The following is a 21,930-nucleotide window of genomic DNA, read 5'->3' as shown; positions in this document are numbered from 1 at the left end:
CAGAGTACTGTACTAAGTGCTTGGAAAGTACAATTCGGCAACAAAGAGAGACAATCCCTGCCCACAGTCTAGAAGGGGAGTGCTTACTATGTGCCAGGCCCCATACTAAGCAATGGGATAGACACAAATTAATACAGTCCCTGTCTCACATGGGACTCCCGATCTCATTCATTCATTCAATCGTATTTATTGAGCACTTACTGTGTGCCGAGCACTGTACTAAGCACTTGGGAAGTACAAGTTGGCAACATATAGAGACGGTCCCTACCTAACAGTGGGCTCACAGTCTAGAAGGGGGAGACGACAACAAAACAATGGGGATCTTAGTCCCCATTGTACAGATGTGGTAAAACAGGCACAGAGAAGTTAAGTGATCGGCTCAAGGTCGCAAAGCAGGCAAGCGGCAGAGCCGGGATTAGAACCCAGACCCGGGCTCTATCCACTAGGCCAAGCTACTTCTCTAAATAAGTACAGTAACATCTTCCAAATAAGCAAATTTTAAATCAGTGGATAAAAAACAGACCCTATGAAATCTTGAAAAGCAAAGAAGAGATTGATGCCAATACTCTGCATGAGTAATAACTCATTTATTCAAATTGAAAAGGTCTTGGATTGGGGAAGAATAAACAGTTCAGGGAGAGTTTCCTTACACAGAGGGGGGTTGAAATATGACAAACTACCCGAGCGAGCAGGGGAGGGGGGAAATGGGTTGTTTATTCAAATAGGTTGGGAAATTTAGATCATAGTCAATAACTAGATTCAGGTGGTTGGGAAAGGGAGCTATATTCCCAACTATATTCCAGGGCCGTGACTAGGTGGTATCCCTTTGCCGCTCAGATTCCTCCCCAAGTCTGAAAAGCCTCCTCCACTCCTACCAAGGCACAAGCCCTCCATCTTCCATCACCATACCCACCAAGCCCTTCCTTCGCATGGATCGGATCTTCCAAATTCTGGCTTCCGAGGAGAGGCCTGATGTAGCGTGCCATATGCTGTTCTCCAAGCACTTAATGTTCTCTAAAACTAAGGCATGTGAAAACTGAATCAAATATTCTCCTTTATAAAATCTTGGATGCGGATTTTGGAAATTTACGCTATTTAAATACAACACTTATCATCTAGTATGAACTTTTTAAACCTTAAACCCTAGAGGCCCGAAAAAATGGCCTTTTGCTCCAAGTAATAAGTTCTACATCAAATTTTGTTGGGAATTCAAATTCCTTATTATTTCAACTTATTGGGGATCTGACTTAAGTCATCCAATCCCGCCCTCATCTAGAGGCAGAAGGAATGGCTTCTCCTTCTACCATTTATTCCTGGGATGAGAAAAAAAGGCGTTGACACAGAACACGGTTGGCTGATCAATAAGAATTTGCCTAGATCCATCTCCTTTTCCTCCCATCCTGAAGCGGATTCCATTCTACAGCATCACAAGGATATCCAGGCCTGGGACATAATAATAATAAATAAATCAATGGTATTTATTGAGCCTTTTCTCTGTGCAGACCACTGTACCAAGCACTTGGGAGAGTACAAAGTTAACAGACGCTCATTCATTCAATCGTATTTATTGAGCAGTTACTGTGTGTGGAGCCCTGTGTTAAGCGCTTGGAAGAGTATACTACAGCAATACACAAACATTTGCTGTCCACAACGAGCTTACAGTCTAGAGAGAGGGAGATAGACGTCAATACAAATAAAATTACAGATGTGTACATAAGTGCTGTGGGGCTGGGAGCGGGGGGGAATCAATCAATCAATCAATCGTATTTATTGAGCGCTTACTATGTGCAGAGCACTGGGAAGAGCAAAGAGAACATGTCAAGGTGATGCAGAAGAGAGTGGGAGATGAGTGGGGCTTAGTCTAGGAAGGCTTCTTGGAGGAGACGTGCCTTCAATAAGGCTTTGAAGGGGATAGGGGTGGGGGGAGTGATTTTTTCTTGGATTTGAGGAAGGAGGATATTCCAGATCGGAGGCAGGACGTGGGCTAGGGGTCGGCAGCAAGATAGGCAAGATCGAGTCACAGCGAGACAGTAAGGGGGTGGGCTGGGCTGCAGAAGGAAAGAAGCGAGGAAAGGTAGGAGGGGGCAACGAGGTGGAATACTTTAAAGCCAATGGTGAGGAGACTTTGATGCGGAAGTGGATGGGCAACCACTGGAGTTTTTTGAGGAGCGGGATGACCCGTCCTGAACGTTTTTGGAGAAAAATGATTCGGGCAGCAGAGTGAAGTTTGGACTGGAGTGGGGAGACCCAGAAAGCTTACAGTTTAACAATAACAATAATATTTGTTAAGTGCTTACACTGTGTTGGCACTGGGACAGATACCAGATTGGATACAGTCCCTGAGGCATATGGGGCATCCTCTCTCTCTCTCTCTTTTTTTTTTTTTAAGTATTTGTTAAGTGCTTAATAAGTGCCAGGTGCTCTCTAAGCACTGGGGTATATACAAGCTAATAATAATAACAGTGATGGCATCTATTAAGTGCTTACTATGTGCAAAGCACTGTTCTAAGCGCTGGGGAGGTTACAAGGTGATCAGCTTGTCCCACGGGGGGCTCACAGTTTTAATCCCCATTTTACAGATGAGGTAACTGAGGCCCAGAGAAGTGAAGTGACTTGCCGAAAGTCACACAGCTGACAGTTGGTGGGGCCGGGATTTGAACCCATGACCTCTGACTCCAAAGCCCGGGCTCTTTCCACTGAGCCACGCTGCTAATCATGTTGGACATAATCCACGTCTCACGTGGGCTCACAGTCTTAATCCCCCTTCTAAAGATGAGGTAACTGAGGCTCAGAGAGGTGGCTTGCCCAAGGTCTGACAGCAGACAAGTGGCAGAGGCAGAATTAGAACCCAGGCCCATGCTCTTTCCACTAGGCCACGCTGCTTCCCGTCCTTTCCCAGGACGGTAGTGGGAAAGCAGAAGGAAGGCTCAGGCCCCCACGTCATCGTGTTTCCGGAGAATTGTGCTGGATAAGGCACAATCTCCATCTGAGTCTGAGGAAATTCTAACTCTACCGAAACCCAACAATAGAGTAAACTTGAAAAGGCAAATGGTAAATATTTTCGTTTGCCAAAAACATTTTACACGAGGCTTGATTTAATATGACTAGCACAGTCATTCACGAGACAAGTTGAAAATGCATCAGTTACAGTTCAGGAGAAGCTGAAATGCCACCCAAATCACTGACATGCTGCTAAAATGCTCATCATCATGGAAAGACTAAAACCACATATAGTGCTGTCGGCAAAAATCCATGCAAAGGGGGAAACAATTTGTTTTCAAAAATACCTCGGGACAATGGGATATTTACAAAACTGTCTCAGAAACTTTCCCTCATTCATTCAATCGTATTTACTGAGCGTTTACTGTGTGCAGAACACTGTACTAAGCGCTTGGGAAGTACAAGTTGGCAACATGTAGAGACGGTCCCTACCCAACAACGGGCTCATTACACTTTAGAAATTTGAAAACACAACAGATGAAAACAGTAACAAAGATGGCAGAGGTAACCTCTCTCTCTCCGCCACCCAAAATGCATATAATTTTGGGAGAAAAGGTCTTTCTGGCTTTTTTTTTTGAATTTATCATAGCAACTTGATATTTGACAATGTAACGCTTCCAACTTACAGCCAAGTGCATCATACTCATCTCTTTGAAATAACCTCCAGTTTATGCCCCAGATCAAACACCTGCTGAACTGAGGCCACAGAATAATTCATCCCTGGTTCCTTAATATTTAACTAAGCATAAACCACTTCATTTTATAAATATGGTCCTCAGTTTGATCATCCATTTATCCTTTGAAAGAAGTAACAATATTCCATTTGCTCTGTGTGTGTGTGTAGATCTCCTGCAGAAGAGTTAATTACCCTCCATCTCCTCCACACCTTTTTACAACACACATGCTTATTGCTGGGGGGAGAAAAAAAAAATCATGAGGAGAAAAAGAAACAAATCCTTGGAGTAATTAGAAAGCACAGGAGGCAGAGAGGTCTTGAGTTAAGACACCAAAGATTTCAGCCCAAAATGGCACACACTATTAATCAATCGATCAATCGTATTTATCACCTTTACTATTACCTTTTATTCGGGTGCAGGATGAGTTCCCCCAAACGGCAGTGTGGCCTAGTGGAATCAGCACGGGCCAGAGGGTCAGGGGACCTAGGTTCTAATCCAGGCTCTGCCATTCGCCTGCTGTGTGACCCTGGACAAGTCACTTCACTTCAGGGCCTCAATTTCCTCATCTGTAAAATGGGAATTCCATAGAAGATAATCACACTGGGCACAGTCCCTCATCGTGCTCACATTCTAAGGAAGGATAACAATTTCCTCATCTGTAAAATGGGAATTCGGGGCCTGTTATCCTTCCTCAGAACGTGAGCACGATGAGGGACTGTGCCCAATGTGATTATCTTCTGTCGACCCCTGTGTTTGGCACACAGCGCACACTTAGAGTACTGCTACCATTATTATTATTTTTACTGTAAAAAGAAGGCAAAATAAGAGTGGCACCTTGCAACCAAAGGGCATCTTTCTAGAAATCTCCCCAACACCTACTCGGCAAGTGAAACAGACCGTGAGAAGCCCACTCCATGCTCTGTTTTTATGATCCACAATACAGTCTCATTAAAAGAAAAAATATATAAAGTGCTAGGGAATGCTGTATAACTCCACAAGGTGCAACAGAAATCATATTCTGGAGTTTAACAGTTCCTTTCAACCAAGCACCTCGACAGTACTTAGGCTTACAAAGACTTCTGTGAGTTAGGCACTAATGAGGAGGCACGAAAAGAAGAAAAGTGTCAGAGCCCTTCTGTGACTCACTCGCAATCCGGAGCGAGTCATCGGCAAAACTGGGAATGGGACCCAATTCTGAATCCCAATGTCCCCATCTTCATTCTCTTCGTAACATTTTTAAATTGGAAGATACCTTGTGGTCCTCAGCTATTTGCTGCCAATGGGTCAGACCCATTTGCGGCTGATGAATACGCACGACAAAATCCTAGACGTCACTTTTCACTGAGTCACTCCTGACGCTGCGGTTCATTTACAACTGGAAATCTGAGTCTTTCTCCTAAGGGATTGCTGTCTACGATTCTACCTCTGTATTTTATCATTTCCCCTATGGTGTACGTTTCGAACACTGACTGCTTCCAGTCATTTCAGCCTCAGCTACATTCAGGCAAGCACAATAACGGAAGCGGCACAAACGGCTTTTCTTTCCTCAGATGATTTCTTTGGTCTCCTCTCTCATTCATCCTTACGAGTGTCACTGGCCCCAAGACTTTACATGTTGTCCCTCTCACAGAAAACGCTTTTAAAATGTTGAGGTTTGGAGCAGGCAGCCACATGAAGGGACAAAACGAAAATAGCTCACGTGGACCATTGGACACTCTCCTTGGTCCTATTATTTTTGTGGTCTTTGTTAAGCACTTACTATGTGCCAGGCTCTGTACTAAGCACTGGGGTAGATAGAAGCTAATCAGATCGGACACAGTCCCCACACCCCACATGGGGCCCATGGCTTTAATCCTCATTTTACAGATTTGGTAACTGAGGCCCAATCAATCAATCATATTTATTGAGCGCTTACTGAGTGCAAAGCACTGTACTAAGCGCTTGGGAAGTCCAAGTTGGCAACACATAGAGACAGTCCCTACCCAACAGTGGGCTCACAGTCTAAAAGGGGGAGAAGTTGGGTGACTTATCCAAGGTCACACAGCAGACAAAGGGCAGAGGTGGGATTCTGACGCCTGGGCTAGCTCTATCCACTACTAGAGAAGCAGCGTGGCTCAGTGGAAATAGCCCGGGCTTGGGAGTCGGAGGCCATGGGTTCAAATCCCGGCTCCACCAATTGTCAGCTGTGTGACTTCGGGCAAGTCACTTCACTTCTCTGTGCCTCACCTGTAAAATGGGGATTAAGACTGTGAGCCCCACGTGGGACAACCTGATCACCTTGTATCCTCCCCAGCGCTTAGAACAGTGCTCTGCACGTAGTAAGCGCTTAACAAATGCTATCCTTATTATTATTATTATTACACCACACTGCTTCTCTTTGCTGCTGCTGCTATTTGGTGTCCCACCTCCCCCAGGAGCTTCCATTTTCTGACCCCACTGTCTCATCATTGTACCTCACACGCTGCTCTGTGACCTAGTGGAAAGATCACAGGCCTGGGAATCAGAGGGCCTAGGTCCTAATCCCGGCTCCATCACTTGTCAGCTGGGCAAGTCGCTTCACCTCTCTGTGCCTCAGTTACCTCACCTGCAAAATGGGGATTAAGATGGAGCACCCCACGTGGGACAGAGACTGTGTCCAACCTGACTGCCTTCTATCTACCCCCAGCGCTTAGAACGGTGCTTGACACACGGTAAACACATAAATACCATCATTACCATCCTCCAAAGTACCATGGGGGGAGAGAGGGGTGGTCAGGAACCCCATTTGCAAACTTCCCTTTGAGCCAATGTCTCCATACCCACAGAACCTTTAGCCAAAGCTGTTAATAGGTTGGAAAACTGGCTGGTTTACCCATCCCTTTTTATCTCATCTGATCCTCCCACTGCAGAGTGCTAAATGAGCCACGAAACAGCCAAAGGGCAGGCACGCAAGCAAAGCCAGGTTTAGGTCATCTACAAAATGGATAATCAGTCCCTTAATAAGAAGGGTTATCTGTGCGTTTGGGAGGAACCCCTGGCTTCCCTTGTAGGGTGGGAGCATCCTGCCAAAGGTTAGAATGAAATCACTCCATGAAGTCCTACAAGCAAAGAAACGGGTATGGCCCAAATGACATCAGCTGTGCAACCTTTCCAAGAATGGCGATTAATAAGTACTTACTATGGGCAAAGCACTGTTCTAAGCACTGGGGACCTTACAAGATGATCGGGTTGTCCCACGGGGGGCTCACAGTCTTCATCCCCATTTTACGGGATGAGGGAACAGGCACAGAGAAGTGAAGTGACTTGCCCAAAGTCACACAGCTGACAATTGGCGAAGCCGGGATTTGAACCCATTTCCTCTGACTCCAAATCAATCAATCATATTTATTGAGCGCTTACTGTGTGCAGAGCACTGTACTAAGCGCTTGGGAAGTACATGTTGGCAACATAAAAGAGTCCGTGCTCTTTCCACTGAGCCATGCTGCTTCTCTTATGAATCTAGGGAATAATATATGGAATCATATAAGAATCTATGGACATTATTCATTTAACTGCTGCCTCTATTCCATAAGCAGGAGGAACAATGAAACAAATAATCTTTCTAGACTGTGAGCCCACTGTTGGGTAGGGATCGTCTCTATATGTTGCCGACTTGTACTTCCCAAGCGCTTAGTACAGTGCTCTGCACACAGTAAGCGCTCAATAAATACAATTGATTGACTGATTGATAATATATGGAATCATATAAGAATCTACGGACATTATTCATTTAACTGCTGCCTCTACTTCATAAGCAGGAGGAAGAATGAAACAAATAATCTTTCTAGACTGTGAGCCCACTGTTGGGTAGGGACCGTCTCTGTATGTTGCCAACTTGTACTTCCCAAGCGCTTAGTACAGTGCTCTGCACACAGTAAGTGCTCAATAAATACAATTGATTGATAATATATGGAATCATATAAGAATCTATGGACATTATTCATTTAACTGCTGCCTCTATTTCATAAGCAGGAGGAACAATGAAACAAATAATCTTTCTAGACTGTGAGCCCACTGTTGGGTAGGGACCGTCTCTATATGTTGCCAACTTGTACTTCCCAAGCGCTTAGTACAGTGCTCTGCACACAATAAATACAATTGATTGATTGATAATATATGGAATCATATAAGAATCTAGGGACATTATTCATTTAACTGCTGCCTCTACTTCATAAGCAGGAGGAACAATGAAACAAATAATCTTTCTAGACTGTGAGCCCACTGTTGGGTAGGGACCGTCTCTATATGTTGCCAACTTGTACTTCCCAAGCTCTTAGTACAGTGCTCTGCACACAGTAAGCGCTCAATAAATACAATTGATTGATTGATTGATAATATACGGAATCATATAAGAATCTATGGACATTACTCATTTAACGGCTGCCTCTATTTCATAAGCAGGAGGAACAATGAAACAAATAATCTTTCTAGACTGTGAGCCCACTGTTGGGTAGGGACCGTCTCTATATGTTGCCAACTTGTACTTCCCAAGCGCTTAGTACAGTGCTCTGCACACAGTAAGTGCTCAATAAATACAATTGATTGATTGATAATATACAGAATCATATAAGAATCTATGGACATTATTCATTTAACTGCTGCCTCTATTTCATAAGCAGGAGGAACAATGAAACAAATAATCTTTCTAGACTGTGAGCCCACTGTTGGGTAGGGACCGTCTCTATATGTTGCCGACTTGTACTTCCCAAGCACTTAGTACAGTCCTCTGCACACAGTAAGCGCTCAATAAATACAATTGATTGATTGATTGATAATATACGGAATCATATAAGAATCTAGGGACATTATTCATTTAACTGCTGCCTCTACTTCATAAGCAAGAGGAACAATGAAACAAATAATCTTTCTAGACTGTGAGCCCACTGTTGGGTAGGGACCGTCTCTATATGTTGCCGACTTGTACTTCCCAAGCACTTAGTACAGTCCTCTGCACACAGTAAGCGCTCAATAAATACAATTGATTGATTGACTGATAATATATGGAATCATATAAGAATCTATGGACATTATTCATTTAACTGCTGCCTCTACTTCATAAGCAGGAGGAACAATGAAACAAATAATCTTTCTAGACTGTGAGCCCACTGTTGGGTAGGGACCGTCTCTATATGTTGCCGACTTGTACTTACCAAGCAGTTAGTACAGTCCTCTGCACACAGTAAGCGCTCAATAAATACAATTGATTGATTGATTGATAATATACGGAATCATATAAGAATCTAGGGACATTATTCATTTAACTGCTGCCTCTACTTCATAAGCAAGAGGAACAATGAAACAAATAATCTTTCTAGACTGTGAGCCCACTGTTGGGTAGGGACCGTCTCTATATTTTGCCGACTTGTACTTCCCAAGCACTTAGTATAGTCCTCTGCACACAGTAAGCGCTCAATAAATACAATTGATTGATTGACTGATAATATATGGAATCATATAAGAATCTATGGACATTATTCATTTAACTGCTGCCTCTACTTCATAAGCAGGAGGAACAATGAAACAAATAATCTTTCTAGACTGTGAGCCTACTGTTGGGTAGGGACCGTTTCTATATGTTGCCAACTTGTACTTCCCAAGCGCTTAGTACAGTGCTCTGCACACAGTAAGCGCTCAATACAATTGATTGATTGATTGATAATATATGGAATCATATAAGAATCTATGGACATTATTCATTTAACTGCTGCCTCTATTTCATAAGCAGGAGGAACAATGAAACAAATAATCTTTCTAGACTGTGAGCCCACTGTTGGGTAGGGACCGTCTCTATATGTTGCCAACTTGTACTTCCCAAGCGCTTAGTACAGTGCTCTGCACACAATAAATACAATTGATTGATTGATAATATATGGAATCATATAAGAATCTAGGGACATTATTCATTTAACTGCTGCCTCTACTTCATAAGCAGGAGGACCAATGAAACAAATAATCTTTCTAGACTGTGAGCCCACTGTTGGGTAGGGACCGTCTCTATATGTTGCCAACTTGTACTTCCCAAGCTCTTAGTACAGTGCTCTGCACACAGTAAGCGCTCAATAAATACAATTGATTGATTGATTGATAATATACGGAATCATATAAGAATCTATGGACATTATTCATTTAACTGCTGCCTCTATTTCATAAGCAGGAGGAACAATGAAACAAATAATCTTTCTAGACTGTGAGCCCACTGTTGGGTAGGGACCGTCTCTATATGTTGCCAACTTGTACTTCCCAAGCGCTTAGTACAGTGCTCTGCACACAGTAAGTGCTCAATAAATACAATTGATTGATTGATAATATACGGAATCATATAAGAATCTATGGACATTATTCATTTAACTGCTGCCTCTACTTCATAAGCAGGAGGAACAATGAAACAAATAATCTTTCTAGACTGTGAGCCTACTGTTGGGTAGGGACCGTCTCTATATGTTGCCAACTTGTACTTCCCAAGCGCTTAGTACAGTGCTCTGCACACAGTAAGCGCTCAATAAATACAATTAATTGATTGATTGATAATATATGGAATCATAAGAATTTATAGACATTATTCATTTAACTGCTGCCTCTATTTCATAAGCAGGAGGAACAATGAAACAAATAATCTTTCTAGACTGTGAGCCCACTGTTGGGTAGGGATCGTCTCTATATGTTGCCAACCTGTACTTCCCAAGCGCTTAGTACAGCGCTCTGCACACAGTAAGCGCTCAATAAATACGATTGATTGATTTGATCTTTGAAAAGTAATGCATATTCGAGCTCAAGAATGAAATGCAAAGCATGGCCGGGGAAAAAAAAGCAACGAAACATAAAACTCTTGGGATTAAATTCGACAGGTAGTGGTGGGTGGTTTGCGATGCCACGGCAGATGCCCTAGACAGAGAAATCTATCGTTTGCCAGCAGGAGTGAGTCACGAAGGCATGTTGAAAAGTGCTATCTTGAGGTTCAGCTGACACAGGTTACAGACAAACCTCAGCGCTTCACCCTCTAAGAAAAAAAGATAAGTTAGCCATCTGTAGACACAATTCCAGAATGGCAAACCTTAGATCTCATCAAGATAATAATAATAATAATAATAATAACAATAACAATAATAATAATAATAGCATTTAAGTGCTTACTGTGTGCCAAGCACTGTTCTAAGCACCAGATGGGATACAAGATTCATTCATTCATTCATTCAATGGTATTTATTGAGGGCTTACTGTGTGCAGAGCACTGTACTAAGCATTTGGGAAGTACAAGTTGGCAACATATAGAGACAGTCCCAACCCAACAGCGGGCTCACAGTCTAGAAGAGGGAGACAGACAACAAAACAAAACATACTAACAAAATAAAATAAATAGAACAAATATGTACAAATCAATCATATTTATTGAGCGCTTACTGTGTGCAGAGCACTGTACTAAGCGCTTGGGAAGTCCAAGTTGGCAACACATAGAGACGGTCCCTACCCAACAGCGGGCTCACAGTCTAGAAGGGGGAGACAGAGAACAAAACATATTAACAAAATAAAATAAATAGAACAAATATGTACAAATCAATCAATCAATCGTATTTATTGAGCGCTTACTGTGTGCAGAGCACTATACTAAGCATTTGGGAAGTACAAGTTGGCAACACATAGAGACGGTCCCTACCCAACAGTGGGCTCACAGTCTAGAAGGGGGAGACAGACAACAAAACAAAACATATTAACAAAATAAAATAAATAGAACAAATATGTACAAATCAATCAATCAATCAATTGTATTTATTGAGTGCTTACTGTGTGCACAGCACTGTACTAAGCGCTTGGGAAGTACAAGTTGGCAACACATAGGGATGGTCCCTACCCAACAGCGGGCTCGCAGTCTAGAAGGGGGAGACAGACAACAAAACATATTAACAAAATAAAATAAATAGAACAAATATGTACAAATCAATCAATCAATCAATTGTATTTATTGAGTGCTTACTGTGTGCACAGCACTGTACTAAGCACTTGGGAAGTACAAGTTGGCAACACATAGGGATGGTCCCTACCCAACAGCGGGCTCGCAGTCTAGAAGGGGGAGACAGACGACAAAACATATTAACAAAACAAAATAAATAGAACAAATATGTACAAATCAATCAATCAATCATATTTATTGAGCGCTTACTGTGTGCAGAGCACTGTACTAAGCGCTTGGGAAGTCCAAGTTGGCAACATATAGAGACGGTCCCTACCCAACAGTGGGCTCACAGCCTAGAAGGGGGAGACAGACAACAAAACATATTAACAAAATAAAATAAATAGAATAAATATGTACAAATAACATAAATAAATAGAGTAAAAAATAGGAAACAAAGCCAAGTTGAAACAAGAATACCTGAGACAGCCGAGTGGGGGTTGGGGGGAGCTCTCCCAGAAAGCACTGCAGCCCGGAAATTAAGCGCTTAGTACAGTGCTCTGCACACAGTAAGCACTCAATAAATACAATTGATTAAGACTGTGTCCAACCCAATTATCTTATATCCACCCCAGTGCTTAGTACAGTGCCTAGCACAGAGTAAGTGTTTAAACCCCCACCCCCAAAAAAGACACTTTGGAAAAACCTCAAATAGGGGGGAACTCAAGAGTCAGATGTTCTGAATCTACAAATATCTCCGGCCTATTGCTTTTCTGTTCCCTCTATAGAGTGAAACATATCAATCAATCGTATTTATTGAGCGCTTACTGTGTGCAGAGCACTGTACTAAGCGCTTGGGAAGTAGAAGTTGGCAACACGAAACATGAAAGCAGTAAAGTACATACTCTAAAGGAATAGCCTAAAGGGAAAATGTGGAATCGGCTCCAATACATACCCGGATTTCAGGTCTGTTATCCTCAAACAGTTCGTAGCATCCAACCCGACTTTCCCGTTCTTGACCACGCTGGATATGAACGGCGAAAGCATCGGAGAAATCCGATTCAAGGCCACTTCGGGCGACATTTCGGCTTCCTGGCTGCTCTGCAAATGGGAGCAAAGGAGCTTTGAGCGAAAACGGCACCCCTTCTCTTTTCTATTACAACGTATCTGGATTCCTGCGCGACATAATCCGTTCATTTGTTAATCCCACGTTATTTCACCGAGGTTATTACTGGAACCTTGTATTCCCATCCTGTTCAACTACCCCAGTGAAGACTCCGTACCCAGAGAACCATTCCTTTTCAGAGCACCTGTTTATTCCACATTCCTCATTTCAAAACGTCAGAGTCAGGCAAGGACTAATGAAATGGTCTAATAATACTGGTATTAAGCGCTTACTATGTGCCTGTTTATTCTATATTAATCATTTCAAAACGTCAAAATCAGGCAAGGACTAATGAAATGGTATAATACTGGTATTAAGCGCTTACTATGTGCCTGTTTATTCCATATTAATCATTTCTAAACGTCAAAATCAGGCAAGAACTAATGAAATGGTATAATAATACTGGTATTAAGCGCTTACTATGTGCCTCTTTATTCCATACTAATCATTTCAAAACGTCAAAATCAGGCAAGGACTAATGAAATGGTATAATACTGGTATTAAGCGCTTACTATGTGCCTCTTTATTCCATATTAATCATTTCAAAACGTCAAAATCAGGCAAGGACTAATGAAATGGTCTAATAATACTGGTATTAAGCACTTACTATGTGCCTCTTTATTCCATACTAATCATTTCAAAACGTCAAAATCAGGCAAGGACTAATGAAATGGTGTAATAATACTGGTATTAAGCGCTTACTATGTGCCTCTTTATTCCATATTAATCATTTCAAAACGTCAAAATCAGGCAAGGACTAATGAAATGGTATAATAATACTGGTATTAGGCGCTTACTATGTGCCTCTTTATTCCATATTAATCATTTCAAAACGTCAAAATCAGGCAAGGACTAATGAAATGGTGTAATAATACTGGTATTAAGCGCTACTATGTGCCTGTTTATTCCATATTAATCATTTCAAAACGTCAAAATCAGGCAAGGACTAATGAAATGGTATAATACTGGTATTAAGCGCTTACTGTGTGCCTCTTTATTCCATATTAATCATTTCAAAATGTCAAAATCAGGCAAGGACTAATGAAATGGTATACTAATACTGGTATTAAGCGCTACTATGTGCCTGTTTATTCCATATTAATCATTTCAAAACGTCAAAGTCAGGCAAGGACTAATGAAATGGTATAATAATACTGGTATTAAGCGCTTACTATGTGCCTCTTTATTCCATACTAATCATTTCAAAACGTCAAAATCAGGCAAGGACTAATGAAATGGTGTAATAATACTGGTATTAAGCGCTTACTATGTGCCTGTTTATTCCATATTAATCATTTCAAAACGTCAAAATCAGGCAAGGACTAATGAAATGGTATACTAATACTGGTATTAAGCGCTTACTATGTGCCTCTTTATTCCATATTAATCATTTCAAAACGTCAAAGTCAGGCAAGGACTAATGAAATGGTATAATAATACTGGTATTAAGCGCTCACTATGTGCCTCTTTATTCCATACTAATCATTTCAAAACGTCAAAATCAGGCAAGGACTAATGAAATGGTCTAATAATACTGGTATTAAGCACTTACTATGTGCCTCTTTATTCCATACTAATCATTTCAAAACGTCAAAATCAGGCAAGGACTAATGAAATGGTGTAATAATACTGGTATTAAGCGCTTACTATGTGCCTCTTTATTCCATATTAATCATTTCAAAACGTCAAAATCAGGCAAGGACTAATGAAATGGTATAATAATACTGGTATTAGGCGCTTACTATGTGCCTCTTTATTCCATATTAATCATTTCAAAACGTCAAAATCAGGCAAGGACTAATGAAATGGTCTAATAATACTGGTATTAAGCGCTTACTATGTGCCGGGCACCGATCTGAGCAATTACTGTTACGCCTGGGATCCTGACTTTCCCCAAACTATTTTGGCAGCCCCGAAAATAGGCCTCCACCCTCTTCAATGGTACTCATTCATTCATTCAGTCGTATTTATTGAGCGCTTACCGTTTGCAGAGCACTGTACTTAGCACTTGGGAGAGTACGGAGTGGGTAGACAATGTCCCGGCCCACATAGAGCTTATCGTCTAGCGCAGTGCAGGTGTTTATCTTTCATGAGTGATAATATCATCCACATATTCCTCCTACCCGAGGCCGGATAGCGACATCCACCCAAGGGGGCCTTTCCCTATTCCCCAGTTCTTAAGAACACCGTAATAACTAATATCCGTTTACTGCTTACTATGTGCCAGGTACTGTATTAATCGCTGGGGCAGATTGTATGTTGCCAATTTGTACTTCCCAAGCGCTTAGTACAGTGCTCTGCGCACAGTAAGCGCTCAATAAATGCGATTGATGATGATACGGGCTAATCAGGTCAGGCGCAGTCCCTGCCCCACCTGAGGCTCGGTCTAGCGAGGGAGACCAGCAGCTGAACCCCCATTTTACAGATGAGGAAACTGAGGGTCCGTGAACTGAGCTGACTTCACGGCAGGCAAGGAGCAGAGCCCGGATTAGAACCCACATCCCGGGCCCATACTCCTTCTACTAGAGAAGCAGCGTGGCTCAGTGGAAAGAGCCCGGGCTTTGGAGTCAGAGGTCATGGGTTCAGATCCCGGCTCCGCCGCTTGTCAGCTGTGTAACTTTGGGCAAGTCACTTCACTTCTCTGGGCCTCAGTTCCCTCATCTGGAAAATGGGGATTAAGTCTGTGAGCCCCACGTGATTACCTTGTATCTACCCCAGCGCTTAGAACAGTGCTTTGCACATAGTAAGCGCTTAATAAATGCCATCATCATCATTTTGTGTGACTTTGGGCAAGTCATTTCACTTCTCTGTGCCTCAGTTACCTCATCTGTAAAATGGGGATTAAGACCGTGAGCCCCCTGTGGGACAACCTGATCACCTTGTAACCTCCCAGCGCTTAGAACAGTGCTTTGCACATAGTAAGCGCTTAATAAATGCCATTATTATTATTATTATTATTCTACTAGGCCAGTCCTGGTCTTCTCTTCCCTTTATAATAATAATAATAATAATAATAATGACATTTGTTAAGAGCTTACTATGTGCAAAGCACTGTTCTAAGCGCTGGGGAGGATACAAGGTGATGAGGTTGTCCCACTTGGGGCTCACAGTCTTAATCCCCATTTTACAGATGAGGTAACTGAGGCCCAGAAAGTGAAGTGCCTTGCCCAGAGTCACACAGCTGACAATTGGCGGAAACTTCCCTTTCACACATCTGCAGCCCACATTACAAGCCACTACCTCGAGAAGCAGCGTGGCTCAGTGGAAAGAGGCCGGGCTTGGGATTCGGACGTCATGGGTTCGAATCCCGGCTCAGTCACTTGTCAGCTGTGTGACCTTGGGCAGGCCACTTAACTTCTCTGTGCCTCCGTTACCTCATCTGAAAGATGGGGATTAAGACTGTGAGCTCCACGAGGGACAACCCGATCACCTTGTATCCTCCGAGCGCTTAGAACAGTGCTTTGCACATAGTAAGCGCTAAACAAATATCATTATTATTATTACTATTATTACCTACAGTTCACATCCAGGGACCACAGAAAACCAGACACGGGTACACCCAGATAAATTGTAAAAACTACTACAACTATACTGAGTAACAAAGAGATTTTTAAGGGAAGAGGAGAACTTCGATGTCAGTGGCGTCTTCTTCTTCAAATATAAAGGACAAATCTATATATTGGAATTCTGTGGAAAAATTAAGTTCACCCGCAGACGATATTCTTTTGACCTCTGCTACTAGCCCGAGTAATGTCAACTAGATGGTTCATTTTTAGATACCGATAACTCCTTGCGACTCCAAAATGACTGTTTAAAATACATTAAGTGCTTGGGGAAAGAAAGAGAACGTTGGAATCCTTAAGAGCTTTGGGGAAAAAGAGACCATACGAATCCTTACAAGAAAAGCTGCGACTTTTAGAATGAGCTCAATTTAAATAATGGTAATAATAACGATGACGGCATTTATTAAGCGCTTCCTATGTGCAAAGCACTGTTCTAAGCGCTGGGGAGGTTACAAGGTGATCAGGTTGTCCCACGGGGGGCTCACAGTCTTCATCCCCATTTTACAGATGAGGGAACTGAGACCATATGAATCCTTACAAGAAAGGCTGCTACTTTTAGAATGAACTCAATTTAAATAATAGTCATAATAACGATGATGGCATTTATTAAGCACGTACTATGTGCAAAGCACTGTTCTAAGCGCTGGGGAGGTCACAAGGTGATCAGGTTGTCCCACAGGGGGCTCGCAGTCTTCATCCCCATTTTACAGATGAGGTAACTGAGACCATACAAATCCTTGCAAGAAAGGCTGCTACTTTTAGAATGAACTCAATTTAAATAATAGTAATATTGATGACGGAATTTATTAAGCGCTTACTATGTGCAAAGCACTGTTCTAAGTGCTGGGGAGGTCACAAGGTGATCAGGTTGTCCCACGGGGGGCTCACAGTCTTCATCCCCATTTTCCAGATGAGGTAACTGAGACCATACGAATCCTTACAAGAAAGGCTGCTACTTTTAGAATGAACTCAATTTAAATAATAGTAATAATAACAATGACGGCATTTATTAAGCGCTTATTATGTGCAAAGCACTGTTCTAGGCGCTGGGGAGGTTACAAGGTGATCAGGTTGTCCCACGGGGGGCTCACAGTCTTCATCCCCATTTTCCAGATGAGGGAACTGAGGCCCAGAGACCATGAGCCCACTCTTCTAGACTGTGAGCCCACTGTTGGGTAGGGACTGTCTCTATATGTTGCCAACTTGTACTTCCCAAGAGCTTAGTAAGCGCTCAATAAATATGATTGATTGATTGATGTGACTTGCCCAAAGTCACACAGCTGACAATTGGCAGAGCCGGGATTTGAACCCATGACCTCTGACTCCAAAGCCCGGGCTCTTTCCCACTGAGCCGCGCTGCTTCTCTAGTGATGTGCCCCATCCCCATTTATCATTCCCTGAGTAAAAATCCCTAATCAGAGGCAAATAATATCTAGTAAATGATGCAAGCAATGTCCCCTATTCTGGCATGGGACAAGGGAAATTTTTCATACAGTCCACCAAAAAAAATATATATATATTATTCCCCGGGGAAGCTCTAAGCATCATCTACGATAAATGTTGAAACAAGGATCCCTCTGAACTCATTTACCATTATTCTGGGAAAAGGCCTTAGGGAGCTTTCAAAGAGAAGACTCTTACTGGAAAAACAGCCGGAGAGGGGGACACTGGATCGCCCAAAGGAAGTTCCCCTGGGCCAGCGAGATGCCACTGCAAATCCGTCATTCCCAAATCAATCCCTCACGGCATTTATTGAGCACTTACGGTGGGCGGAGCACCGTACGGGGTGGTTGGGAGAGAATAATACAATTGATCATTCGTTCAATCGTATTGATTGGGTGCTTACTGGGTGCAGAGCACTCGACTGAGCGCTTGGAAAAGTACAATGCATCATCAGCATCAATCATCAATCGTATTTATTGAGCGCTTACTATGTGCAGAGCACTGTACTAAGCGCTTGGGAAGTCCAAGTTGGCAACATATAGAGACAGTCCCTACCCAACAGCGGGCTCACAGTCTAAAAGGGGGAGACAGAGAACAAAACCAAACATACTAACAAAATAAAATCAATAGAATAGATATGTACAAATAAAATACATAAATAGAGTAATAAATATGTACAAACATATATACATATTCAGCAACAAATAGAGACATTCCCAACCCAACAATGGGCTCACAGTCTATGGACTCCTACTTAAAAGGAGTTCTGCGGTGGGAAAGAGCAGCGGGAGAGTTCCCTCCCCGGTAATGAGATCTTTTTCTTTACTTGTACATATCTATTCTATTTATTTTATTTTGTTAGTATGTTTGGTTTTGTTCTCTGTCTCCCCCTTCTAGACTGTGAGCCCGCTGTTGGGTCGGGACCGTCTCTAGATGTTGCCAACTTGTACATCCCAAGCGCTTAGTCCAGTGCTCTGCACACAGTAAGCGCTCAATAAGTATGATTGATTAATTAATTCTTCGCCCTTGGCTCCTTACAGCACAGCTGCTGAGGTCTTTCGATGGTATGAGTGTCAAGCATTTATTTATTTTTAAACTTCACTTATTTCTTATACAATCTTTCTCCGAGTGCTGAACCGATTCCATTATCATCACCAATATATTCATTCATTCATTCAATCGTATTTATTGAGCGCTTACTGTGTGCAGAACACTAGACTGTGAGCCCACTGTTGGGTAGGGACTGTCTCTATATGTTGCCAACTTGTACTTCCCAATCGCTTAGTACAGTGCTCTGCACACAGTAAGCGCTCAAATACGATTGATTGTTGGGTAGGGACTGTCTCTATATGTTGCCAACTTGTACTTCCCAAGCGCTTAGTACAGTGCTCTGCACACAGTAAGCGCTCAATAAATACGATTGATTGTTGGGTAGGGACTGTCTCTATATGTTGCCAACTTGTACTTCCCAAGCTCTTAGTACAGTGCTCTGCACACAGTAAGCGCTCAATAAATACGATTGCTTGATTGATTGATTGTACTAAGCGCTTGGGAAGTACAAGTTGGCAACATATAGAGACGGCCCCTACCCAACAGTGGGCTCACAGTCTAGAGCGTGTTTGTATAAACACGATCTCTCATGTGGGACTTAGTTACCTCCTTTCTAAACAGTTTCACCTTTTTAAAAAAAAAAAACAAAACGGTATTTGTTAAATGCTTTGTATATGCCAGGCACTGAACTAAGTTCTGGTGTAATAATAATAATAATGACGGTATTTGTTAAGCGCTTACTGAGCGCTTACTGGGTACAGGGTAAAAATAATAGTAATAATGATGGCATTTATTAAGCGCTGACTACATGCAGAGCACTGTTCTAAGCGCTGGGGCATACAAGGCGATCAGGTTGTCCCACGTGGGGCACACAATCTTAATCCCCATTTTACAGATGAGGGAACTGAGGCCCAGAGAAGTGACTTGCCCAAAGTCACACAGCTGACAATTGGCGGAGCCGGGATTCGAACCCATGACCTCTGATTCCAAAGCCCGGGCTCTTTCCACTGAGCCAAGCTAATCGGGTTGGATGCAGCCCATGTCCCGTATGGGACTCAAAGTCTTCACTCCCATTTTGCAGATGAGGGGACTGAGGCACACAAAAGTGAAGTCACTTGCTCAAGGCACGGCAGACGAGTGTGAGCCCCCTTCTAGACTGTGAGCCCACTGTTGGGTAGGGACCGTCTCTCTATGTTGCCAACTTGGACTTCCCAAGCGCTTAGTCCAGTGCTCTGCACACAGTAAGCGCTCAATAAATACGATTGAATGAATGAATGACAGTGGCACCGCAGGATTAGAACCCAGGTCCTTCTTCTCTAGGCCTGTGTTCTACCTGCTAGGCTCCGCTGCTTAACAAATACCATTATTATTATGATTACACAAACACGTTTTCTCATGTGGAGCTGAATTCTCTCCTCTACATGTTTCACCATTTTTTCCTTCTAATTTCAAAGAAGAGCAGACTTGAAAAGGTTGGACACTTCAAGATACTCAATAAATACGATTGATGATGACGATGAAGATGATTTCTTTATTTTGTGTACACTGTCCAAACGAAAGACAAAGGGCTCCTAATACACAGTCTTCCACTCTCCTGATTTGGGCTTACCAATAACTTCATTTTCTTTTTCATCGGATTGATGAAACTCACAATTATTTCACCCCTTAAACGTACTGGCGAAGGAACTGCCTACTTAGCCTGAAAGTTTCATTAAAATAAAAGAATCCTATAAACACTTTTTAAAGGCAAACAGAAATTATTAGCTTTATTCATTTAAATCGCCCCGTGTGCTTGATGCCGAAACAGCATAGAAGTGTAATTGATTAGTTTCTGAATCCAAGCTACATAGCAAAGTAGGCCCAGCCCAATATGTCAATCGATCGTATTTGTACATATTTATTCTATTTGTACATATTTATTCTACTTATTTTATTTTGTTAATATGTTTTGTTTTGTTCTCTGTCTCCCCCTTCTAGACTGTGAGCCCACTGTTGGGTAGGGACCGTCTATGTGGCCAACTTGGATTTCCCAAGCGCTTAGTCCAGTGCTCTGCACACAGTAAGCACTCAATAAATATGATTGAATGAGTGAATGAATATGTATATATGTTTGTATGGATTTATTACTCTATTTATTTTATTTGTATATATTTATTCTATTTATTTTATTTTTTTCTCCGTCTCCCCTTCTAGACTGTGAGCCTGCTGTTGGGTAGGGACCGTCTCTATATGTTGCCAACTTGGACTTCCCAAGCACCTAGTACAGTGGTCTACACACAGTAAGCACTCAATAAATACGATTGATTGATTGATTGTCTCTATATGTTGCCAACTTGGACTTCCCAAGCGCGTAGTACAGTGCTCTGCACATAGTAAGCGCTCAATAAATACGATTGATGATGCTCTGCACACAGTAAATGCTCAATAAATACGATTGATTGATTGACCGTCTCTATATGTTGCCAACTTGGACTTCCCAAGTGCTTAGTCCAGTGCTCTGCACACAGTAAGCGCTCAATAAATATGATTGATTGATTGACCGTCTATATGTTGCCAACTTGGACTTCCCAAGTGCTTAGTCCAGTGCTCCGCACACAGTAAGCGCTCAATAAATACGATTGAATGAATGAATGAATGTGAGCCCACTGTTGGGTACGGACCATCTCTATATGTTGCCAACTTGTACTTCCCAGGCGCTTAGTACAGTGCTCTGCACACAGTAAGCGCTCAATAAATACGATTGAATGAATGAATGAATGTGAGCCCACTGTTGGGTAGGGACCGTCTCTAGATGTTGCCAACTTGGGCTTCCCAGGCGCTTAGTACAGTCCTCTGCACACAGTAAGTGCTCAATAAATATGATTGAATGAATGAATGAATGAATGTGAGCCCACTGTTGGGTAGGGACCATCTCTAGATGTTGCCAACTTTTACTTCCCAGGCGCTTAGTACAGTGCTCTGCACACAGTAAGCGCTCAATAAATACGATTGAATGAATGTGAGCCCACTGTTGGGTAGGGACCGTCTCTAGATGTTGCCAACTTGGGCTTCCCAAGCGCTTAGTACAGTGCTCTGCACACAGTAAACGCTCAATACATACGATTGAATGAATGAATGAATGTGAGCCCA

At 42.4% G+C, this 21,930-nt stretch overlaps 1 protein-coding gene across 1 annotated transcript in view; it reads right to left on the bottom strand.

The window, feature by feature from the left end:
• The window catches only part of BABAM2 (BRISC and BRCA1 A complex member 2), a 359,856-nt gene that overhangs the window by 336,837 nt on the left and 1,089 nt on the right, over positions 1 to 21,930 (bottom strand). The window contains exon 2 of the mRNA XM_038751295.1: positions 12,536 to 12,681. Coding sequence (XP_038607223.1) covers positions 12,536 to 12,663 — 128 coding nt within the window. The 5' untranslated portion in view covers positions 12,664 to 12,681. The remainder of the gene's footprint in view (positions 1 to 12,535; positions 12,682 to 21,930) is intronic.

Source organism: Tachyglossus aculeatus, chromosome 9 (assembly GCF_015852505.1).
Source record: "Tachyglossus aculeatus isolate mTacAcu1 chromosome 9, mTacAcu1.pri, whole genome shotgun sequence".
In the NCBI taxonomy this organism is placed as follows: Eukaryota; Metazoa; Chordata; class Mammalia; order Monotremata; family Tachyglossidae; genus Tachyglossus; species Tachyglossus aculeatus.
Note: the sequence above shows the minus strand (reverse complement) of the source record. Positions and strands in the feature narration are given on the sequence as shown.